Source organism: Salvia splendens, chromosome 20 (genome assembly GCF_004379255.2).
Source record: "Salvia splendens isolate huo1 chromosome 20, SspV2, whole genome shotgun sequence".
Lineage (NCBI taxonomy): Eukaryota > Viridiplantae > Streptophyta > Magnoliopsida > Lamiales > Lamiaceae > Salvia > Salvia splendens.
Window position 1 is genome coordinate 14,239,611 of NC_056051.1, and position 19,996 is coordinate 14,259,606.

The window sequence follows — 19,996 nt, forward strand, 5'->3', positions numbered from 1 at the left end:
TGTAGCCCCGCGTCTCGTCGCAGCAAGACGGTTGACACGCGCTGGCGTTAGACGTGTCGTCCCAGCAAGACGGCATCGAGACACGTGGCGCGCGCTGGCGCTAGACGTGACGCCCACTCGCCGGCCTCGAGTGGACGTCATCACCCTGACGCAATAAATCATTTTTAAAAAAATGATTTTAATAAAAAAAAATTAAAAAAAAATAAAAACCGGTCACATGACAGTTCAACGGTAATTTTTTAAATTTTTTTTATTTATTTTTTCTTTTTTACTCTATAAATACCCCTCTTTCATCCTCATTATACACACAAACACACATTTATTCTTCTCAAATCATCTCCATTTCCTCTCTAATTTTCATCTCACCTCTCCAATTTTCATCACAAAATATCCAGCGACGGAAACTCTGGCGGCTCCGGCGGCTTTGACATAAACGCGTTTGGTGACTGGAGGGCATGTACAATGTCTTGGGTGGTTCCGGTTCTGGTTCGTCGATGCCGGGCACCCAAGGCTCGTTGACGCCGGCAGCGTACCAACCACCCCATTTTGATGTGGATGCATACGCTCGTCACTCCGCCCCGAAGTATTCGCAGGGATTATCCCAAATTAGGGAGGATTATCCGGATGAACCCAATCCGGAAGGAGGACGAGGCGGTGGAAGCTCCAGGGGTCGCGCATTCGACGCCGTGGAGGAAGAGGAGGAGGCTGCTGGGGGTGCCCCTTGCACAGCGGAAGTTATGCATTCACAAATAAATCATAATTACAGATCTATTTGACCGATTATGGGATCAATTAACTACATGTAACACAGAATTGCATCCAAGAACGCACATAATACATGTAAAAGGAATTAAAACCTAAAACATTAATTCCTACGGTTTAGAATTACCGATCTGATTCTCCAAAGAATCGTCGATTGCTTGCGCCTTCTCCACGTGATGTTCTTCGTACTCAACCACGAACCTTCTAATCTGTATCCCGAACTCAGAATCCGACCTTTGGGTGGGCAAAGCTTGTCAGAATCGAAAAGGGCTTGATTAGAAAGGAGACAGAATATCAGTTTTCTCAAAAACAGATTTTTCGCCCACTCCCACAGGGGAGCACGAAAATTAACACTTAATTAATTAATAATCTCCTTTCTAATCTCCTTTTATATTGAGTTATAATGGGCCAGATTAGGGATCCATGGAGGTTGGAGTTGGGCCAAACATGTTGGACTTTTACTAATTAAATTGAGCCTCAATTTAATACAAGTCCAATAGAATATTATTATCATCCACTATAGTATAATAGTATTGACTGCCCGTCCAATCCCAAATTACGAGTAATCCGGGTTTACCTCTTTAATTTATTATTTCCCGTGTTTAAGATATAAATATCCATTAATTAATATAAGTATGCTATTTGACTTTAATTAATTAATATCTTTTTCCAAGAGTTGTCTAGTTCAAAATCTTTATTTATTATTCTGGAATAAATTCCAACCGGCCGGGTTTCTGAATAATAAAACATTTTTCGAACACCTCTTGAGGATATTATCAAACTGGACTCACTCAGCACACGATTCATTGCAATAACAATACTAGCACCTCTAGACATTAATCACCACTACCCAAGATATCAGGATTCTTGGAATGCGAAAAATCCGCACCATTTGATAAATCAAAGTAGTGTATAATTAATATCGTATGCTCAATGTTATATCAACAATGATTAAGAAATAATAATCACCGAGACCTCGTCTTTCAGTAAATAGCAAGAAAGACTTATCTCAACTGTTAGATCCTTCAGTGCAATACCACACCAGTGTCGTTTATTTCCTAATGTAAGGAAACATGCGGACTGACACTGCAACCTTTCACGATAGGTAGCCAAAGCCTATCTAGGTTGTGAAATTCTATTTCTCTTCTACAAAGGACCGACTGCGTCACCTTCTGTGAACGTCGTTCACGACCAGTCTACTATGCAGAAGAATTAGACTTATTTGCTTCTTATACATTTAAATGTTTGATATACATCTTATAAATGCACAAGCAAACATCAATGCGATAAAATTAATTCTTCTCGCCTTGGGTTAAAAGTCGATTGTAGAGTTTATTGTATACAAGCAATTCTATCCGTGCAACATGCTCGAAATATGCTTTTCAGTATACCAATCCTAACAGAGGCGGCCGAAGAGGAGGAGGATGTAGGCCGTCATCCATACAGCCGCAAGGACACGATGGCTCTGTTCAATGCTTGGGTAAGCGTCTCGTTCGATCCCATCGTCGGGAATCAACAAACCCGAAAGTTTTTTTGGGAAAAGGTCACTGACGCCTACAATGAGACCAAGCAAAAGGAGTCCCGCCGCCGCACCATGAAGATGCTCCAAAGTCACTTTGACCTAGTCGACAGAGATGTCAAAAAATTCTGCGGCATCTACAAGAATCAAACGACTCATTACCAAAGCGGAGCCACTGGAGCCGACATTATGAGAGCGACTTTGCGAGTCTTCTTTGACGACAACGGCAAAGAATTCAAACATGTTGATGTTTGGGAGGCCGTCAAAGACGTTGAAAGGTGGGCCGGCGGTGTCCAGTCCAGCTAGGGCTCGAGCTCGAAGCGCACAAAGCACACGGGGGGTGGCCAATACTCGTCTAGTGAGGGCGGGTCAGGCAGCGCCTAACAAGAGGTTGAGGGCACGACCACCGATGCAGGGGGCTCCTCCCGTGGGCACCGTCGGCCGCAAGGGACCAAGGCGGCGAAGGCGGCTAGAGGGAGGAGGGGCCGAGGCGAATCAAGCCAGGCGGGCTCGGGCTCGAACACCCTATTGTCCATGTACTTGACCGCCACGATGGCGGACACTTCCCACATGACGCCTCCACAATATCAAGCCCATCTTGCCAAGTATATGGCAAGACAAATTGGTATTCCGCCTCCAGGTAGCTTGAGTGCACCGCCACCGCCTTCGGGGGATGATTCGCCGGCAGAGTAGTTTTTTTAATTTCTTTAAAATTGTATTTTAAATTATGTAATTTTTATTTTTTTTAGGATTTTAATTATGTGTTTTTTTTTATTTTTTTGAATTTTAAGTTGTATTTTTATTTTATTTAACGAAGTGTGTTTTTTATTAATTGAATTTGTTGGAAATAAAAATAAAAAATGAAATTGAATGAATAGTTAAGGGATGAGATAGTTAAGAGACGGACAAGAGATGGAGGGTTGCATGTGTTGTCTCTTAGTTAAGAGATGGAGTGAAAAGTACAGTGAGGCCCATGAATAGTTAAGAGATGAGACGATTAAGAGACGGATAAGAGACATCGTTGTGGATGGCCTAACGAATAGTGAATCATGTGGATGGCCTAATGAATAGTGAATCAAGACTCCTACTGAAGAACGAACTAAAATGGTAAATCGGGATTCCAAATGGCGGACAAATGGAGTATTTTAATTCAAATTGAGATTACATTTTTCTTAAAAATTATCATTTTCTAATTATCATACAGAATATTTATGATAATAACAAAAGTAAAATAAAATAATAAAGTAAAGAGTATATCTTTTAAGTAATAAATCAAAATATATTTTCACATACATTTCAAAAGTAATATTTAATTTATTTTTTAAAAGTTTGAAAAGTAATAAAAACTTAAATTATATACTAATTGAAATTAATTCATTTTAGGATAATCTTATGGGCATCATATTAATTTTGTGTCAATATTATCGGATTACAGAGTCACAGACTATCGGAAGTTGGTAAGTGTAATTAAACTAGTTAAAGAAAATGGAAGGACGATAAATATGAAGAAGTTGAATTTCAGCAGTCATAGAAAGATGACTAAATTTAATAGTACTAATATCTAGGGAATTTTAAGCGTTGAAATTTGAAACGGACCAAAGGGACACAAGCTTGGTTATCCGTCACCGTCGAGTTAAATATTGATTAAATTGAGTTTCAATATAATAATCTTAGCATATTTAATTGAGTTTCAATATAATAATCTTAGCTACAGTTCAGAGTGAAATTACTAAAAACATCCACATCCACATCCACGTCCATGTTCTGGACCCGGATCCACATTTATTCCTGCTATTCTGCAATAGTACAACACACACATTTATACTCTTCCACAAAAGCATGTTTAAGGGTCTCATCATTCCATTATTTAATTTAAATACTTCAATTACTAAAAACATTTTCATAATATAAAAAATACATTAAAAATACTCAAACTACTATTACAAATTAAAAAATATATAAAAATTACATAATTAAATCCTAAAAAATAAAAATTAGTACATACTTAAAATCCTAAAAAATAAAAATGACATACTTAAAATCCAAAAAAAATAAAAATTACATAATTAAAATCCTACAAATTAAAAATTACATAATTAAAGCCTAAAAAATACCTCGTGGAAGACTAGTTCTCTGACTTTATCCCCAATGTTTGTCGGAGACCTCGTATCATTGCCCTATGTGCATCAAGTTGCTCAGGAGACATGTGAGACATATCGACCAAATTGAGTTGAGCCAAAAGGGCCAACAACGAATTGGTGGGGGTTGAGGTGGCACAAAAGAAGTGGGAGCATGAGCGGGAGTGGGGGATCGCGATGCGGATGGAGTCGCGGCGCGACGGTGGTTGGCTGTCGCCTATTTCCTTCCTTGAGGCCAGCGTTGGGAACTGTTCGGGCCGGCGTCGGGGCTACCCAAGTGAGCTCCGGCAAGCTGGCTAGCCACCTCATCCTCGCCGACCTCGGATAGGGATACCAACCTCGACCGTTTGCTGGAGGAGTTGGAGGAGGATGTGAGGCCTCCCTTATACTTCGGATGAGTACGCACTTCCTGCCAAGCGTCGAGATACTTGAATGGTTTGTACTGAATTGAATGGTCGGTCGACATGGCAACCGTAATGATGTCAACCTCGCTCGTGCCGCTCCCTGCCGACTGCTGTTCCTGGAGGTAATACCCCTGGAACTTTTGGATTTCTTCGTTGGCTCTTCCGATGGCATTGCGCTCGATGGTGTCATCCGGTCGATTGGCATTGTACCGGCGAGAGACGCGCCACCAAAACCTTTCCCCGGTTTGGTTTGTGTCGGTTTCTGCATCTTCGGAGATTTCCAAGTAGGCTTTGCATAACTTCTGCATCTCCCCGGGAGTACGGAGTGCGGACGTTGGTGTCACCTCCGATACTGCCACGAGTACGAACACGGACACTACGAGGACGAGGAGGAGCGTCGGAACCGCCCTCCGGTGGCATCGGGGCGCTCCCTCCCGTGCCAGTTTCGGGAGTCCACCCGTACCCCTTGGCATCTGGCTCGTCCACCGGGTAAGGCCGGTAGCCACCCGGAATATGCGAATCTTGGGTTTGAGAAGGGGGGAGAAATCCGTATCCGGATTAGGGAATGACGATGAGCCGAACCATTCGTGGTTCCATCCGCGGGAGTCGGAGGGGTGATCGTCGGAGCCGGACATTTTTTGTAAGAGTGAAAGAGTGGGAGATGAGAGAATTTTGAGAGGATTGATGAGAGAAGTATTTTATGTAGTGTAGTATAAAAAATTTGTGTGGAAATGGATGTATTTATAGATGAAAATGTAAATTTTGGAATAAAAAATAATTAAAAATAAATTAAAAGTGGAGAAAAAAGGATATATTTTATTGGGAAGTAGGAAAATATTTTTTTTATTTAAAATCAATTTTTAAAATATATTTCGAATTTAAAAAAAATAGAAAATGCCAACAGCTAAGCCGTTGGCCAATCACGCGAAGCCATGTCAGCCCTGCTCAGCGGCACGGCAGTGCTCGATGCATCACGCGAAGCCGTTGGCAAGAGCACAACGGCGAGCAGATGCTTGCCGCGCCAGCTGCACGGCGGTCCGCCGCCACATCGAGCACCAATATGGTTACTCTAATAATTTGACAACATTTATAATTTTATTTCGTCTGTGTTTAAGATACAGTAATCATAATAAACTAAACTAACTTGTTGATGGTTTACTTTAACTAACTTATTTTACCAAGAATTTCTATTTTAAGATAAGTATTTATTGTATTAGAACAAATTTCAATAGACCAAATTTACATACGATAAAATCTCAGTATCAAGCATCTCAAGGAGATTAATCAACGAACTTTTCTTTGAACACGACTATAAGTAACAATCCTAGAATCTCTAGTTAGTAATAATTAATTATATACGCAGTCAGAATTGAGTAAGGTTACGAAAAACTATCACATATTTATTTAGAAAATTAAGGACGTATACTCAATGTTATATACATTAATTTAGAAATAATAATATTTTGGATCTCATCTTTTAGTAATCAGCAAGAAAAATCTATCTCGTTGTGGCTTTAAGTGGGGTATACAACACTATTTCCATTCGTCAATAAAGGCTATGCGGCTTAGACTTGACACTGCAACATTTCAGGATTGTTAATCACTTTGAATATTACTACCTCTGTTGCTAATAATTCGTCACCATTGACCCGACACAATTTTAACAAATGTAACAGAAAATGGGTTGAAAAGGTTTGTAACATGTAGGTCCTATTTTTATATACTCCCTCCGTCCCCAAAGAATATGGACTTTGTGATCAACACCAATATGGACTTTGTGATCAACACGAATTTCCATTCGTAATTAAAGTATTGTTAGTGGAGAATGAGTCCAACCTCATTAGAGAGAAAAAGACTTTCTAAAATTAGAAAATGCATATTCTTGTTGGACAGACTAAAAAGGAAAGAGTCCATATTCTTGTGGGACAGAGGAAGTATTAGTTTTATAATAAAATGTGAGTGTGAATGCGTTAATAGAATGCGAGGTCCACTACCAAAATGGTAAAAGTGAAAAGTGATAAATTTTCAAGAACGGGGTAATTTATTTCTGCAATGAACTAGGTAAAAAGAACTTTTAGTCATGACACTATCACCATTTATCCTACAACACATAATACGTGGACTCTTTTGTTCAAATTAAATTTAAGAAAAAAAACATACTGTAACAAAAAAATATTTTTGTTCATAAAATTGAGAAATAAGATTATATACGTAGCAGCTCAAAACATGTTTTTTGTATCTAAATCAATAATCTTCACTTCGATACTAAAAAGCATGTTTTCAAGTATCTAAAAAGATAAAGTCAAATTATATATAGACTGTTAGAATTTTTGGGCTTCCACATGACTAATTTAATGTGTATGGCTATCTTTCAGTTGCCCAATTAAAGTGATCTATTAAAGATTAAAGTTTGGGCTAAAGTGTATTTATTTGTTATGGAAATAAGTGTAGATACCATATGAGATTTTCTATTTGATGAGGGACCGAATAGAAAATAAAGGGTCTTATATTTAATATAAATATAAGCTAGGGTTATGGTCCCCAGACGTCAGAAGAACGTTCAATATCTCTGTATTCTCTCGGTAGACTATTGTGAAGGACGTCTCTGATCGTTTGGAAGATCCATAGCCGCTGCAAAACAATTCCACCGTTTAATTCGTTATGGATCAAGGTACGCTTCCGCCCTTCCGTTTATGCTCCTTCTCCGTCGTTCTTGGTTAATCATCATAGAGAGCTTTATGTAATTGTTCACTCAATTATTCCAACAAGTGGTATCAGAGCCACTCTATTGATGATTTTCTGAGAATTGGAAAAGGAGAATTAGTGTTTATTATTCTCGTTTATATTTGGATTTCAAGAAATTAAAATTCTTCATATTAGGGTTCTGTGATAAATAAAATTTTGTGGACGGCGATACGTCGTGGTGTGGATCGATCTTATTTTGCAAAGTTATAACAATTTGTATGCATACGTTGTTGTTTCATAATTTTGATCAAAAGTTCGTTGTGGACTAATGATTAGTTACGCATAATAGAATGTATTAATTCAATTCATGGTTGGTTAATAAATTCATGTTTTATGCACGCTTATCGAGATGGTAGAATCAATTGATTGGTGAATACATAATGTATTTTTGGTTAGTGTTTTGTTTCATATAATTACCGAGAACTTGTTTCCATATAAATTTTGGTATGGAAATTTTGGTTTATAAATTTGATTCTCAATTCATGTGAAACAAAATTGAGTATGTATACTTGCACAGTTACCTGATTGATTGGTTATTTTATATGGTTTTATGTTAATTAATCTTGCCGAGAATAATTGGCTGTGTTTATGTGTTTGGGTATCGCATATAGTAAATTGAGTTTTGGACTGTTCGATTGATGAATCGTGTATCAGAATTGAGAATATGCAATTTATGATTGTATCTTGGTTAATTCAGTTTATATGAAGAACTGTGCCATTTGTATGTTCTTGTTCGGTGATTAAGTTTTGTTCTTGCTTGTTACGTGAATCCGTAAAGTTTAAGGTTTGTGTTTTGTGGATTTGTTTGGTTGTTTTTTTTTTGATGTTGCTTTTGGATATGTTTATGTTCGTTGGTTACGATCTTGGGGAACATCAAAATTTGGATTTTATCGATTTTAATGAAAATCGGATTTGGAAAAATTATACGGAATCCCATTAGGAGTCAACAATTTGCGATTTGCTGGGGATTCATTGGACTGACCGTCAGGATTCAACGACTTTCTGAGTTCATGAGGTATGGAACCCAGTGACTCGTTGGCTAGCCACTGTATTCCAGAAAGTTATCAACGACTTGCTTGTAAGCGTTTGTATTCAGTTTTAAAATAATAAATTCAATTTTTTTGGGCACATCTCATGTTCCTTATTTTCTACTAATGAGTGTGTATTTTAATGCGGATATTAGTCGGCCAAAAGGAAGATTAATATTTGGCATGAAATACACATATACTTGTGGTAATAAATACGTGACAATTATTCAGTTTTCTTGTGAGTGGTGTGATGCTAAAAGGTGGACGCTACTCAACAAGATCTTATTGTCAGTGTTTAACCACTGTAAGGAGGTTGCCATTTACAAGTTTATATTATTGTCAAAAGACTTAATGTGGATGTTGTGCTCGGAACCTCATAATGTTTTACTAATGTTCAAAGTAGATTAGTCGAAGCTAGACGTTGCAAAAGTAACATCTCTTGTCTAGACTTCTTTATTGCGAATGTTAGGACGGTATGTATGTGTGTATTTTAATGCGGATGTTAGTCGGCCAAAAGGAAGATTAATGTTTGGCACGACCTGTGGTGATAAATACGTGATAATTATTCAGTGTTCATGTGAGTAGTGTGATGCCAAAAGGTGGACACTTCTTGACCGATCTTATTGTCAGTGTTTGATCACTACGATGAGGTTATCAATTACAAATTCATATTACTGTCAAAAGACTTGATATGGATGTTGTGCCGGTACCTTGAGATGTTACCTTCTTATTTGAATTTTATTATGTGAGCATGACAATTATTTCGGCTTTGTTCTCTGTTCATTTATGATGTCTGCTTCTGCGGTTTCTTCCAACATGAACAATATGTTAGTGTTGAATGGGTCAAATTTTAAGGATTGGAAAGATAATATTCTAATTACTCTGGGTTGCATGGATCTGGATTACGTGCTAAGGACCGAGCAATCTGTTTCTCATATGGATAATAGTACTCTTGATCAAAGGAGAAACTATGAGAAATGAAAATGCTTGAATCGCGTAAGTCTAATGATCATTAAGTATAGCATCCTAGAAGCCTTTCGAGGCACTACATCTGAGAATATTACTAAGGTCAGTGAATACCTTGCCAAAATTAAGGAACGTTTTGCGAAAAACATTAAGGCTGAGACAAGCATGCTTGATCTCAATAAAGTATAAGAGCAAGGGCAACATAAGGGAGCACATTATGAAAATGTCTTATGTTGCTTCACTTAAGCTTGAATTCTAAAGACTTGCTTGTGCATTTGGTGTTGCACATCTGGTTAGTATCTCAAGAAGTAAAGTAAAGGGCATTAAGAAAAGTTTATTGAGAATACTGCTATGGATAAGGGTTCATCACAAAAGAAACAAAATAAGGATAATGATAGTTGTTTCGTTTGTGGTAAACAAGGATATATAAAGAAGAATTGTAAATATCACGCATGGCATGCGAAGGAAGTTACAATTCTTGTTTTGGTCTGTTCTGAAGTTAATTTGGCTTTAGTCCCTAATGATATTTAGTGGGTAGATTCTGGTGCTACTACTCACATAAGGTTATCAATGCAAGGTTGTCTGAGCTGCCGAAAGTCAATTGATGGTGAAAGATACATCAAAGTGTGATATGACAAATCGGTGAAGTATGGCTGTAGGGCATTATAGATTGTTATTAAAGACTGGAATTATTTTGGTTTTGAAGGATACTTTATTGTACTGTCTTTAGACAGAATTTGGTTTCTATTTTCTGTTTTGGACAAATTTGGTTTCTCTAGTTCATTCAGAAATAGTAAAGTTCTTCCTTCAAATAATTCTAATATTGTAGGCATTGTTTCCTTAAGTGCATATAACAATATTTGTATGCTCAATTATGTTACTTCATATTCAGAAGCTTTACATGTTGAATCAAAAAGGGACTAAACAAATTAAATAATGAAAATTTGGTTAATTTATGACATAAGTATTTAGGTCATATCTCGAAATAAAGGATTGTGAGTCTTGTGTCAGATAGTATATTGAATACACTTATCTTTTCAGATGGTGATTTGTGGGTTCAATGTATCGAAGAAAAGCAGACCAAACATAAGAAATTAGGTGCCGACAGAGGTACAGACGTCTTAGAATTGATATATACGGACATTTGTGGTTCATTCTTTTTGGTTTCATGGAATGGTCAACAATATTTTATATCAAGTATAGACGATTGTTCTCATTATGGGTACCTATATTTAACCAATGAAAGGTCTAAGGTTTTAGACAAGTTCAAAATATTCAGGGCCGATGTTGAGCTCCAACTCGACAAAGGCATTAAGGAAGTCAAATCTGGCCCGTGGTGGCAAATACTACTATAGAAATGACTGCTCAAGTGAACAATGTCAAAGACCTTTTGTCCTCTATTCGGAAGAGTGATCGTCCCTTAGTACAACATGTCGGGATCGCACAGAATGAGTGGTGTAGCTGAAAGACGAAATAGAACTCTTAAAGATATGTGAAGGAGTATGATTTATCATTCTTCTTTGTCACATTCGCCTTGGGGAGAGGCATTAAAGACTATAGCATATATTCTCATTTGGTCATCCAGAAAAAATTAGGGATTTTTTAAATTTATGATCCCACAAGAGGAACTAATTTGGGACGAGATATATAGTATTCTTTGAGGATGTTGAGTTTGGGGGGAAGAATGTATTAAAGTTCAGAACATTACTTTTGAGGAGGAGTCTGTATAGACACCTACTACTGCTTCTGACAATGTTAAGGTATCAATTACTATCATTGAAGAAGAAGCAGATTAAGAACCTCAAGATGATAATGTTGTAAACATTCAATCTCATGTGTATGATGCCATTTAAAGTCAATCTCAACAACCTCAATTAAGACTCTCGTAAATGGTACCACAAATTTTATAAAGTAGTTCTTTCATTTGGATTCAGAAAGAATGCTATTGATGGTTGTGTGTATCACAAGTTCAATTGGAGCAAATGCATCTTTTTGGGGAATATTGCACAACACCAAGAATCACTCTCGAAGAAATTTAAGGTGAAAAATCTTGGGAGAACCTCTTTTGTATTTGGAATCGAAATAAATTGAAATAGCTCTCGAGATATTCTTCAGTTGTCACAAAAGGGATAGATTGAAAAAGTGCCTAAAGTATTTGAGATGCATAATTGCAAGTAAAGAAATACCCCTATGACTAAGGGAGACAAACCTAGTCTCATTCAATGCCCTAAGATAAATCTTGAGATTTAGAAAATGCAGAAGGTTCCATATGCTTCAGCGATTGGGAGCCTAATGTGTGCTCAAGTGTGTATTAGACCCAATTTGGATTTAATTGTTTATATGTTCGGTAGATATCTCAATAACCCGACATGGATCATTAGGAAGCAGCAAAACGGGTTATGAGATATTTACAGAGAACTAAGCATTACATGCTCGTATACAGAAAATCAGATCATTTGGAGAGATCTTTAGGCATTTTGATTCTGATTTTGTTTGATGCCAATACAGTAAATGATCCATTTTAGGTTACGTGTGTCTGTTGGCTGTGGAGCCATTTCGTGGAGAAGTGCTGAGCAAACACTTGTAGCTACTTCTGTCATGACAACCGAATTCGTAACTTGTTTTGGGCATCTAGTTATTAAATATGACAGTGAAATTTTGTCACTAAGCTACATATTGTTAAAGGTATTGAAAGACCACTAAAGTTATGTTTTGACAATAACCCTGCAGTATTGTATTCCAAACGACAAGAGCTCTGCTATGTCATAGTTTCTTGGTTGTAAATTAAAGTTCAGAATGGACAAATACCTATAGAGCATAAGGGAACGCATTTGATAGAAAATTCGTTCACTAAAGGACTAACACTCAAGGTCATTCATGGGCATGTAGCCCAAATAGGTGTTATGTTGTTTAAGGGTACTTCCGTTCAGTGGGAGTAATTTTGGTTATTGCTCTATATTGTGTTTTGAACATGAAGTTATAAACTCATGTTATTCTCTGCAGAAATAAAGTATTGTGCTTTGTCCATTACTTTTGTAATTTGGTTTTGGTTTGATCTCACTAAGGATTTGGGAGGATCAGTTGGAAATAGGCATATATGATCACCTTGCATGAAATTTTCATGCTACACTCCATAATTGATCTGTTGTTGATTATATTTGCATATGTGATTACTGCTGGGTTTAATCATGAAAAAAAATATGGTGACTGCCTCTTTAGTCCTATGCCGGTATGGTTGATAATAAGATTGTTCGGAAATACACTATGTGATAGCACTTTTGAGCGCTCATTCGGTTAGTACACATTTATTTGGTGTCATGTGTTGCCCAAGTGGGAGATTGTTAGAATTTTTGGGCTTCCACATGACTAATTTAATGTGTATGGCTATCTTTCAGTTGCCCAATTAAAGTGATCTATTAAAGATTAAAGTTTGGGCTAAAGTGTATTTATTTGTTATGGAAATAAGTGTAGATACCATATGAGATTTACTATTTAATGAGGGACCGAATAGAAAATAAAGGGTCTTATATTTAATATAAATATAAGCTAGGGTTATGGTCCCCAGAGGTCAGAAGAACGTTCAACATCTCTGTATTCTCTCGGCAGACTATTGTGAAGGACGTCTCTGATCGTTTGGAAGATCCATAGCCGTTGCAAAGCAATTCCACCGTTTAATTCGTTATGGATCAAGGTACGCTTCCGCTCTACAGTTTATGCTCCTTCTCCGTCGTTCTTGGTTAATCATCATAGAGAGCTTTATGTAATTGTTCACTCAATTATTCCAACATAGACCAGTGAGAAATAGCATACGAAAAAATAGAAGTATTGAGAATGTTAGTGCAGTATGTAACTCGTGCGATGGTTTGACTAGCTGGCTAAAAAATTACAATTCGATTAACCCGCATTTGATATGTAACTTGTAATTCGAGTATTGTTGGCCCGGAAGGTGGAAGGAGTAGTATAAAGTTAAAAATAAAATTTAAGTTACAATAGTCAAAGTTGGACATACATTTTCAAATAATCCTATTTAAATAAGGTTTCGTGATGTGCGCGGAGCGGGGATAAAGAAACGGCGAAAAGTAGTTATTGAAGTTTACTTCAATACTAGCCGTTATATAAAATTCACATTTTGGAATTTTTTGAAATTCAACTATAGATTCTCAGTAGCTCTCTTCGTTTTCCATTTCTGCCCAATTCCAATTTTTTACCTGAAAACTGGAGTTTGTGACACAAAATAATCTTTCAACAAACCAGAAAAACAAAGAATCCAACTACCACTTCTCGAATCCTTGCATTTCATACTCTTGAAATCCTGGGCAAAATCTTCTGGTTGATGGTTCCGACCGGAATTCCTTGGGTTCCTCTCAGATGTAAGTCAATAATCTCTTAAATCGTTTTCTCTTTCACCATTTTTTTACATTTCTGCACCATCTTGCTGAAGATAATTGATTATTAAACTTTGATTGAGGGAAATTATGATTTTTTTGCATTAATTTTTTCCTTTGCAGTAGAATCTTTAAAACATGTTATAAAATTTGCGTTACTTACTTAATATTTTGGGTGGAATTTTTGAGAATTTGGAATTCGTTGGATTTGTTATTGAACGTGGAAATTAGGTTTCTTGTGAAGAGTAATTTTGTTTTGATAATTCTTTGTTAATTTTAGATTCTGCCAAGAAAGTATCTGTTTGCTGAAGATGATAATAGTGACACCATCGTCTAAGGTCAAGAGGTCCCCGGCATGTACTCCTGGCGGTCCAAAAGTCCGGGAGGAAAATATTTTAGTGACTGTGCGGATGAGGCCACTGAGCTCGAAAGAGATAGCTGCGTATGATCTGGTTGCGTGGGATATCGCAGACCACACTACCATTGTTTCGAAGAATCTATATCACGAGAGAAATGGGGGATCATACACATTTGGTACACTCACTAACCAAAGCAATCTATAGGAGATTTTGGTTATCATTTGTAATATCTGAAACTGAAAATATTTCATGCCAGATAAGGTTTTTGATACGACTTGTCCTACGCGAAAGGTTTATGAAGAAGGTGCCAGAGATGTTGCTTTGTCAGCTCTCGGTGGAATTAATGGTAAATGATTCGTGGAGTATTTTTTCTGTAAATGGTTGTTTCTTTCTTATTGGTTTGTAATGTTTCTACCACAGCAACAATCTTTGCATATGGGCAGACTAGTAGTGGAAAGACATTCACAATGAGGGGTGTGGCAGAAGATGCGGTAGAAGACATTTACAAGTACATTAAACTTGTAAGATGAGACCAATTTTTATTTAATTTTCTAGTTATTGGTTGTTCTTATATTGTCTGAACCTCAGTTTTGTTCTCTGACAGACTCCTGAGAGAGAATTTCTGCTCAAGTTCTCTGCCTTGGAGATTTATAATGAAATGGTTGTGGATCTACTGAACCGGGAATCTGGGTCCCTCCGCCTGCTGGATGATCCAGAGGTATCTTGTTGCCAGTGTGGTTACTATAGTCAGCAGATCTGTGTATTCTAATGTTTCTTTGATCGTGCAGAGAGGAACTGTTGTGGATAAGTTGATTGAAGAGGTTGTGAAGGATGATCATCATTTGAGACACCTGATAAGCATTTGTGAAGGTGGTGCACAGCAATAAGTACTTTGAGTATTTGCTTTTTTTAATATTCTCATGTTTATATCCCTTTTTTTATTACATTTGTTAAACTAGTGTATGATAAATTGATTATAAAGCGTATGCATCAAATTTTACAAGTTACTTTGGTTGCAGCACAAAGGCAGATCGGTGAAACCTCTCTAAATGATAGAAGTTCAAGGTCACATCAGATAATTAGGCTGGTACGTTTTTTTAGTTTCCTTACAGCCAGCTGAACTTCACTTGCTAGAGCCATCGGAACCCGGAAACATGTGTATGTTGCACAACATATATTTGATCAGTCTTGCTCTTGCTAAATTTACTTAGATAGTTTACCCGTATTTTGGAAATTTTACACACCCCGTTGATTTTTCTTTTCTAAGTCACTAGCAATAAACTAATCTTTTTTATATGTGATAACTGGGATCATTGCTAATCATGGGTGCTCATTTAAAACTGTTCATTTGAAGAGGAACCATACTCTTAAATAGCTTAACCATGTAAAAGACCTGTGGTTTTGTTCTTTGTTTACATATAGTTTGAGTTGCCCTTGTTAATAGATCATGTGAAGTATTATGAATATTAGATGTGCCTAACTGTTTATACATCTTACGTCTTCTGCTCATTTTTTTAAAACTTTTTGGTTTCAGACAATTGAAAGCAGTCTTCGCGAAGACTCGGGATGTGTGAAATCATTTCTAGCCAGTTTGGTATGTCTAACTTACCTCATTCTGTAGCATTCATTGCTAAACATTATTAGATAATCTAAAAATGACCGGTATACTACTACAGAATCTTGTGGATCTTGCGGGAAGTGAGCGTGCCACTCAAGCAAATACACATGGTACAAGGTTGAAGGAAGGGAGTCACATTAATAGAAGCCTACTGACATTGACAACTGTAATCAGAAAGCTAAGGTTTGCAAGAATCATGAGTATCAGAAAAGTTATATATTTTGCTTCGAAAAGTTGCACCAGAAAACTTCAAGATGTTCAACTTGTAGACACTTGATTCCCTGCTCTCTACATAAAATGTGCATTACCTGTACCAATCTGATACCCCAAATATATCAATGAGGAACGAACTATGAAACAGGAATTTCTTGCGCCTTACATTAACCTATAGTAATAATAATAATTCTGACCTTGTTTTTTTTGTTGTTCTTATGTTGCAGTAGTGGAAAGAGAAGCGGTCACATTCCTTACCGAGATTCAAAACTCACAAGAATATTGCAGACATCACTTGGCGGAAATGCACGAACAGCAATTATATGCACCATCAGTCCTGCTTTGAGCCATGTGGAACAATCAAGAAACACACTTTCATTTGCAACAAGTGCAAAGGAAGTTACAAACAGTGCCCAAGTTAACATGGTATTGATAAAAAAAATGATCTACTCATTACATATTAACTTTTTGGTAATATTGAATCTGGCTCTATCTTTCAGCTGATAACATGAGTTCATTGCATATTTCCTTCGGCTCTTTGTGGTATCTCTAAGACATCTTTCTAACAAACAAGTTAAAAAATTGCTAATTGGATTGATTTTTATAATGTAGGTAGCAATAAGGAGAAAGTTCAAGATGTGGGACTACATTTTATAAATAGCAAATTAAATTAGTGGCATCTGATTCTTAATTTCGTTTACAAGTGTTATGGATAAATTAGGTTCCCATTGTATGCCCTAAGAGATCACTGAACAAAACTATATAAACCGTGTCATCTAAATGTACAAGTGTTGTTTGAGCTTCTCTGAGTGATTTTTGCTTGCAACATTGTAACTGGCATGTTCTGCATTTAGGCTGTAGTCACTAACTCATACGTGGATTTGCATTAATATATTGAGAGATTGGGTTCATTGCAACTATTAGAGATATGTCCTGCCTCATCCAGGGTTCAAATAATTTAATTATGATCCCATATGCAAATTTAGGTTGTTGAGAAGAAGCAATTAGTAAAGCACCTTAAAGAGGAAGTTGCTAGACTGGAAGCAGAGCTCCGTAGCCCTGAGCCACCTGCATCCTCAAGTGTAAGATCTTTGCTGAGGGAAAAGGACATGAAGATTAAACAGGTATTAGGATTACTTGAAATATAAGGTCTGAGACATCCTCTTAAAATGAAAAATACAAATCCTGATCTTAGTGTTTGTACGCAGATGGAAAGAGAAATTTCCGAGCTGAAGCGACAAAGAGACATTGCACAATCACAACTTGAGCTAGAAAAATGCTCCCACAAAGAACAAAAGGTATGGTGACTGATAAAAAATTAACAGTTTACATGCATTCATATCTATCAAATACAGGGTATATAATCTGCATTTCTCTTAACCTCTATCTCTTGTAACATAATTTTGTAAATTTAATCTACTGCAGGCTTCTGGCCATCATGGACCTTCTTGCCATGCAGTTAAGCGGCTCTCCTTTAGCACTGAAAATGACCTTCTTTCTCAAAACGGTGATTCAAAACTCAAGGAACGCAGGGAGAAAAACATAGGAGAAAAATCAGTAAATTCTACAGTAATGTTAGTTACTGAAATAAGAAAGCTGGAGACAAGACAAAGACAACTTGGTGAAGAAGCAACTCGTGCGCTGGAGCTTCTTCACAAGGAGGTTGCTTCTCAGAGGATTGGAAGTCATGATACTGCTGAAACGATTGCTAAGATGCTGTCAGAAATCAAAGCTATGCATGTAGCAAGTTTCACTCCAGACATAGTTTGCGTAAAAGATAAAGCTACCTTAAGAGAGGAGATTGCACGGTTGCATTCTCAAGAAGGTGACATCTCCGTTCTTGAAGAGAAGCTTGAGAACGTCCAGAGATCCATCGAGAAACTAGTTATGAACCTTCCAACCTGTGAGGAGACTCCCGAGTCAAAGTGCAAAAAGAAAAAGGTCCTTCCATTCAGCTTGAGCAATGGAGCTAACATGCAAAATCTAATACGATCACCATGCTCTACAACGGGTTCGTCTCACAAAGTAATGGAACGTGATATTGAAAACAGAACCCCAGAGAGAAATGGCGTCTTTTCTGGTGCAGACTCAACCCCCAGGAAAAAGAGGATCTCTAATGCTGATGAAAATTATGATTCTGCATTAAGAGAAAACATGTCTGCCAAGAAGCAATCGAGCTCCATCAATGTGAAAAAAATGCAGAGGATGTTTAAGCAGGCAACTGAGGACAACATACAAAGTATTAAATCTTACGTTATTGAGCTGAAAGAACGTGTTGCAAAGCTACAATATCAGAAACAGCTACTTGTTTGCCAGGTAGAATTTTAATTTTTTTTTGTGCCCTTCCTTTTTGTGCTATTAGTCTGCCGTTACCTCGGAAACTTTTTACTACTATATTGCAAGATATGTTAATTCCAAATGAGCAGATGTTCAAGTCTCATGATAGTTGCCTGTCTTCTTGTTTCCCCTTCCTTCTTGTTTAGTATTTTTTGTACCTTATTTCAAACAAGTTGGTATGCATTGAGGATTTGCAGAAACGGATGATCATACAAACATATGTCGTGATCTAATTCATAAATGAATATTTGTTCAGGTCTTGGAACTAGAGGAGGTGAACGAGGCTTCTACTGAAGATGAGGCTGAGACAGTCGACAAATCTTCTCCTATGCCATGGAACACGGTCATTTTTGAAGAGAAAAGGAAGGATCTCATAATGCTTTGGCATGTCTGCCATGTCTCAATCGTGCACCGCACTCAGTTCTATCTGTTATTCAAAGGAGATCCCTGTGATCAGATTTACATGGAAGTCGAGCTCAGAAGGCTGACATGGCTGGAGCAGCATCTCGATGACCTTGGCAATGCCAGCCCTGCACTCTTAGGTGATGACCCTGCTAGCTCAGTGTCATCAAGGTACGTGTTCCTCGTATAACATCTTCTAACTAAACAACATTTGCTCCCTAAGTTGATAAAAACGAACGACGTTGTTTTCTTGAACTCAGCATCAAGGCCCTTAAACAAGAGAGGGAGTATTTAGCCAAGAGGGTGACCTCGAAACTAAGTGTGGAAGAGAGAGAGATGTTGTACATGAAATGGGAGATCCCGCCCGAGGGGAAGCAGAGGAGGAGGCTGCAGCTTGTGAACAAGCTGTGGACGGATCCTCTCGATATGCAGCATGTGAAGGAGAGTGCAGAAGTGGTGGCGAAGCTTGTCGGCTACTGTGAATCGTCGCAGCCCATTTCGAAGGAGATGTTTGCTCTCAATTTTGTGCCACTTAGTGATAAGAAGACATGGATGGGGTGGAATTTGATATCAAACTTACTTCATCTGTGAATGTAAACGTAGATGCCATTTTAGAATTTCCTGCCACTGATATTGCCAATCAAAATTAATAAATTTACATATTTTTTTATTGTTGGCTACTTCGACAGTCGTTAACTCGTTATTGTTGGCTCAAATACAATGAAGAGTTAATAATAAATGTAATATTTAAATAATTTTTAAAAATAGTAAATTGAAGTGGTTAGTTTTATCTTCTATTGTAAACGATCGCTGATTTCTAAGAGTATTCATATCTGGAAAAGTTCGTTGATTAAGAGTATCAATATCTAAAAAAAATTGAAGTTGTTGAAGTAGAATTATAGGTTCCACCAATTTAAATGTTTTTTTACACATCAAATTTAAATATTTAAAAAATAATACTCCCCCATGTCCATTAACTGTCCATTTTTGAAAGGTCGGGATTTTAAGAAATTATTTTAACTTTTGTTAAAAAAATTAAGATGAAAAAGTCAGCGGAATGAGATAATTAATGGGTTGAATAATAATAGCAAAATGGGTCAATTAATGAGAACCACTTGGA

The 19,996-nt window shown here is 37.2% G+C and overlaps 1 protein-coding gene across 1 annotated transcript; it reads left to right on the forward strand.

Annotated features, from left to right (window-relative positions):
* Positions 1 to 13,640: 13,640 nt before the first annotated feature.
* On the forward strand, positions 13,641 to 19,546 carry LOC121781924 (kinesin-like protein NACK2). Its single transcript, XM_042179630.1, has 15 exons — positions 13,641 to 13,932; positions 14,228 to 14,481; positions 14,563 to 14,652; positions 14,727 to 14,827; positions 14,911 to 15,024; positions 15,095 to 15,176; positions 15,326 to 15,393; positions 15,841 to 15,900; positions 15,983 to 16,107; positions 16,365 to 16,563; positions 17,124 to 17,261; positions 17,346 to 17,435; positions 17,563 to 18,453; positions 18,731 to 19,047; positions 19,137 to 19,546. The coding sequence occupies exons 2-15, from the start codon at positions 14,259 to 14,261 to the stop codon at positions 19,465 to 19,467; spliced, it is 2,829 nt and encodes a 942-aa protein (XP_042035564.1). The 5' UTR covers positions 13,641 to 13,932; positions 14,228 to 14,258; the 3' UTR covers positions 19,468 to 19,546.
* Positions 19,547 to 19,996: the final 450 nt, after the last annotated feature.